Below are 4,772 nucleotides of genomic sequence, written 5' to 3' on the forward strand. Positions count from 1 at the left end.
CAGCTCCAACTACCTCCGCCCTGCGGTCTCCGCGCTTCCTCTGTTCACCGCCGCGCCGCCACTGCGCCTTTAGCCGACCAGTTAGGCACGTGCCTCCCTCCCCTCCCTCTGCCGTGAGGGGAGGGGGAGGGAAGCCCCCTGTGTGCGGGGCGGGTGGAGGGGGCATGCAGCCTGCAGGGGGTACTGCACTGTGCTGTACTTGCGCCCCTCGGCCCTTTCCCGCGCAGACGTGGTTTTAAGCCCGTCTGACGACGGCTCGGGCGGGCGATGTCCTGGCGGTGGGCTGCAAACAGGCGTCGGGGTGAAGGTGGGAGGAGGGCAACTCCTCCAGAACCAACCCTCTGCAAACGCGCCTTTCCCCCGGGGATGTTACGGCGAGTCCCATAGTGGTACATGCATACACCTGAATAGTAAGTTGCGGCCACCAGCCTGGTACAGGTGAACAGTTAGACGGGGACGCAGCTGAGGAGGTGGATAGTGATACTGATCTACTGTGTGCTTCATCTGTGGAGCCTTCCGGAGCGCAGCGCCGCTCACCGCCGTGGCTGATAGGCAGCCGATCTGACGCGGCACAGCCGATGTGGAGGTAGTTAATTATGTCATCATGGACCGTTTAAGAACGCCTCTTCTAGTCTCGAGTAGGGCTATAAACCGGGTTAAGCAGTGTAAAATTTATCTCAATTATGATGACTTCAAGAAAACTCAACGGCCCTAAAGCGATTGCCATACTTTATTGCAGCCGTAGGAGTGATTAAATACAGATTATTGAAATGAATTATGGGCATCATTATAGCATCCAAATGTGATAATTTTCACACCATGATTGCATCAAAATGTATGAAAGTTATCGCACTTCAGATTACAGTGAAGGCCCCTCCCCCACCCCTCGCATGGAACACTTCTTCGGATCGGGGGCCGCTGCACAGATCGTCAATGTTTCGGCTCTGTGACCAACTGTGGCAGTCAGATATTTGTTGCGGCCAAAAGGGCCTGGGAGCATTTGCTCTCCCACTACTAACTGTGCGAGGCGAGGGTGAGCAGGATACGTTTCCGCTGACTAAACCGTACCGTAGCGAAGTTTTGGCTAAAATTTTAACCATCCGCGAGTCGTGGTAGCAGGCGCTGGCACTACGGTGCGTTGCGCAACACTGCGCACGCGTACGCCTCGTCTCCTCGTCTTCCCTGTCGCATTGTCCGCGCGCCCGGCGCGGCGCAGCGCGGGAGGGGCGGTGGGTGCGGGGCGGGGCGTCGGGCGTCGTGACCGAGACGCACACCGCACGGCCGTGCGCTGGCGGGAAGCGATATGTGGCCTGGCAGGGAAACAAAGTCTCAAATCTACTCTCTCGTTTTGTTTTTGTGTTTGTTTGTTTTACCAACGGCACAGACTGACGTCCAATCAAGGTCGCGTGTGTTCCTTTTTCCTTTTCGATTGGTTTCGCAGCTTCTATTCCTGAATCGTCGTGCAGCGGAAAAACTACGACGAAAAACAACCCAAGTTGCCAAGAGTGTGATCATTCCACCCTTTAGCGAGTGGAGAGGACAAGCGAACAGAACAAAGCGCCCGAAAAGCGCATAGTTTGACAACCAAAAGATTGAGGGCCTGCGGACAGAGAGGGTCGGCGTAGACTCTCTAGAGCTGACAGGGGTGTTTTTTGGGGGGAGGGGGCAGTCGCCCTTAATACGCACCTGCCACCACTAGGGTGAGGGGGCGGGGGTGGTGTTCGGACCATCAAATCAGAGTGCGAAGGAATGGTGGGTGTTATGAGGGTCGATCGGCACGCGTCCACCACGTGCAGCCGGCCGCGGCGTCACGCCTCAGCGGCGGCTCGTGTAGGTTCGACCTTGCCCTTCAGAGAGGTGAGGAAGCCTCTTGGTGGTTTGTGGCGTCGGTGGTGGCGGTGGCGCGGCGGGGAGAGGGTGGTGAGGGGAGGAGGGTTGCAGTGCATCAGCTGGACCCGCGCCCCTGCGCCCCCCTCAGCTCCTCATCGGCCACGCGGGCCCCCGCGGTGGAAGGCAGAGAAACGAGCAAAGCGAGCAAAGCGGTCGGTAGCGCCGGCAGCCCGCCCGCCCGCCCGCCGCCGGGTCCAGAGGAGTCCACAGCCGCGGGGGCCCGCAGTCCGAGTCCCTCGCGCCCACAGTCGGTGGCCCGGCCCGGACGAGCGTCCTCCTCGATCGCGCACTTCCCCGCCGCGCAGACCGCACACGCGCGTGCGTTTAGATTCCCTCTGCCACCCGCCGCGCGTGCGTGCGCATACTCGGATCTTCCGGTGATTTTTTGTTCTGCCGCTAACTCAGACTTGGAAAGCCATTTAACTTTACTTCCTAACTAATCAAACATTTTGCCACTAAAATCTTGCTGTTGAAATAACTTTTACATTTGCCCTCCGCGGGCCTTCAATTTTGTATGTTTTTGAAACAGTCGGATTACATAAGTCGTCGACATGACCAAATAACCACCGAGTAAAACATTTCAGTTGCACGCTCACATCGCGCGGCGGGACGCGTGAGTCGATACTCCCCCGCGCCTCCCTGCACGCCGTGCCCGTGCCGTGCCCGTGCCGCGCGCGCCCCCTGCCGGTCCACCGACGCACCGTCCCCGCCGCGGCCCAGCCGAGCCCGGCCGAGCAATGAGCGAGTTCGCTTTCGTGTCCGTCTCCCGGTCGCTGTCGCTGGTCGAGCTGAACGGTGGTGCGTCTTCTCGTTTGTTGTGCTTGAACGACCAATAACAAACAACAATAACCTCTCGTCGTGCGATTCTGATTCTGTGTGGTCGCTGAATGCTCTCGCCTTTCGGCTTTCGGCTGGCTCTGCTTCTGCTGAGCATCCGGAGTGCGCCTTCTGACCGCGTGCCTGTGTGTCTGTGTGTTGGATATAACCTAACCTGCTCTTAGTGCCTCGTTTTTAACAAACTATAGCTTTTCACCCCTGTCGATGGTGGAGGCCGGGTTGTGTTGTGGGAATGTTGTTGGAGTGCATGAGGGAGGAGGGGGACGCGGTCACCATCCCTGTCGCGTCAAGGGGGCGGGGCGGAGACAGTCGTTACAGGTGTCAGTCCTGAAGCACATCTCCGTCCGCGCGGGGCAAAGGCAGTCGTGGGAGTCCCTCCCAAACAAATGTGAAAACCACACTAAAACAGCATTAGTCAAGGAATTGGTGTGCCGGAGTGCCGGAGCAAAACTTTGGCCATGACACAGTTCCGGGATTACTACCACGAGTGCTACCGGCGCTACCGAGGCGTGTGCCTCCCATGTCGGGCCTCGCCCATGTACTGCGGGAGCTGCGGCATGGTGAGAAGGATCATAATGTTTTTGTTGTCATAAAAAAGTTTTGATCGAAATTTGGTTTTGTCGTGGGGCGGATGGGATATAACTGAATTATATTGTTAAAAACAACTGAGGTGCCAAAAAGTATTTTTCTAAAATAAGTTTCAATTGATTTTCAAGTCCGATTTATCAACAGTTTACGTAACTGATGTGCTACCTCCGTTATTTATGGCGTTATCTACCTATATACGTAACATTTTAGAACGCATAAACTTGACGACGCCAATGTCACTGTTTTCCAAACGTATATTATACACACGCGACCTTGTGCATATTTCATTTCCTCGGTGGTTTTTGTTTGGCGTTGTGTGGTACACGGTGTCGGGCGTGGCTCTGAACTGAATGCAGGATCACCCGGTTGCCCAACAGCCCAACGCGCCGCGCGGATCTGAGCTGACGGGACGAACTGACGAGCCCCGCGGCCGCGGCCCTCGGCCCGCGCCGCATCACATGCACACGAGCGAATAAAACTGCTAACCGCAAAATGATCTGGTAAGACCCATTCGGTTTGTTTGCAGATAATGGGAAGTTTTACGCCCTGTCTAGAGCTTACCTTTTTTCGAGGGAAGGGGGGGGGGGTTGATCAGGTGAATATTTTTAGACTATAACAAGAAATTCAATGAAAGCAGTTCTTGTTTAGATATGAGGAATTAATTCACTCTACTTTTTCGTAGTTTTAGTCGTATGCAAGAAACCCCTCTCCACACCTCCCCAATTTCTATATTTATTGATGCCATAGCAGCTGCCTATTTCCGTCATCTAGATGGCAGACAGGAGTGCTTGATTTCCCGACCCCCCCCCCCTTCCCGTCCAGCCCCCATCTTCTCTGCTCTTTGGGACATTGCATTAATCTTTTATTTGGTCTGCTGCCTTGATGGAAAACAAACACGGCGATCTGTTGCCGCGCGCGGCGATGGTGGCGCATATCGTGGCACCTATTGGTCAGATCGAGGCTCTCGCATCAAACCAGTACCGGCCGCTAAGAGAATGAGAAGTTGTGGGAAAAGGCTTAGGCGACGAGTGCTTCCTACACACTCCAAAATAACAATCAGAAACTTTGCTTATACTTCGTGTTTGCATTTGAGCCCTAGCTATGTCGTAATAGCGATTATCATCGTTCTGCTCTATTGGCGTAAGCGACTAATGATTTGCCAACGGCGCGCCCAATAATTAATTGCGAATTGTGATCGTTCTCGCGAACATGGCCAATCTCCATACGCCGCCCGCCCCGGCCCGTCGCGCGACGCATGCACCTCCCCAAGCGCGGTGGCGGCGCTGCGGTGGATGAAAGTGGCCGCGCCGCTGGCGGCAGGGCGTGGCGGCGCGCGGCGGCGAGCGAAACGCCTGGCAGGGAGGCAGCGCTCTGGCGCTCGTGCGGCGCGGCGGCCTACCTGCCGGGCGCTCGCGGCCGCACAGCGTCCCTTCCCTGCTCTCCCCATCTCTTTCGCA

At 56.2% G+C, this 4,772-nt stretch overlaps 1 protein-coding gene across 14 annotated transcripts in view; it reads left to right on the plus strand.

Annotated features, from left to right (window-relative positions):
• Positions 1-4,772, plus strand: part of LOC113210492 (ras-related protein Rab-32) — an 88,212-nt gene that overhangs the window by 22,138 nt on the left and 61,302 nt on the right. The window contains exons 1-2 of one of the 14 annotated variants that reach the window (XM_052264826.1): positions 3,161-3,287; positions 3,693-3,815. The exons of 2 other annotated variants lie outside the window; for them this stretch is intronic. In XM_052264826.1, the coding sequence (XP_052120786.1) occupies positions 3,808-3,815 (8 nt within the window). In that variant the 5' untranslated portion in view covers positions 3,161-3,287; positions 3,693-3,807. Of the gene's footprint in view, positions 1-2,082; positions 2,689-2,762; positions 2,857-3,150; positions 3,288-3,692; positions 3,816-4,772 lie in introns of those variants that run through there. 11 more of the 14 variants (XM_052264845.1, XM_052264831.1, XM_026428520.2 and 8 more) reach the window with 11 other exon arrangements.

The sequence above is a fragment of the Frankliniella occidentalis genome, unplaced genomic scaffold (genome assembly GCF_000697945.3).
Source record: "Frankliniella occidentalis isolate FOCC.00 unplaced genomic scaffold, Focc_3.1 Scaffold21, whole genome shotgun sequence".
Taxonomy (NCBI): Eukaryota; Metazoa; Arthropoda; class Insecta; order Thysanoptera; family Thripidae; genus Frankliniella; species Frankliniella occidentalis.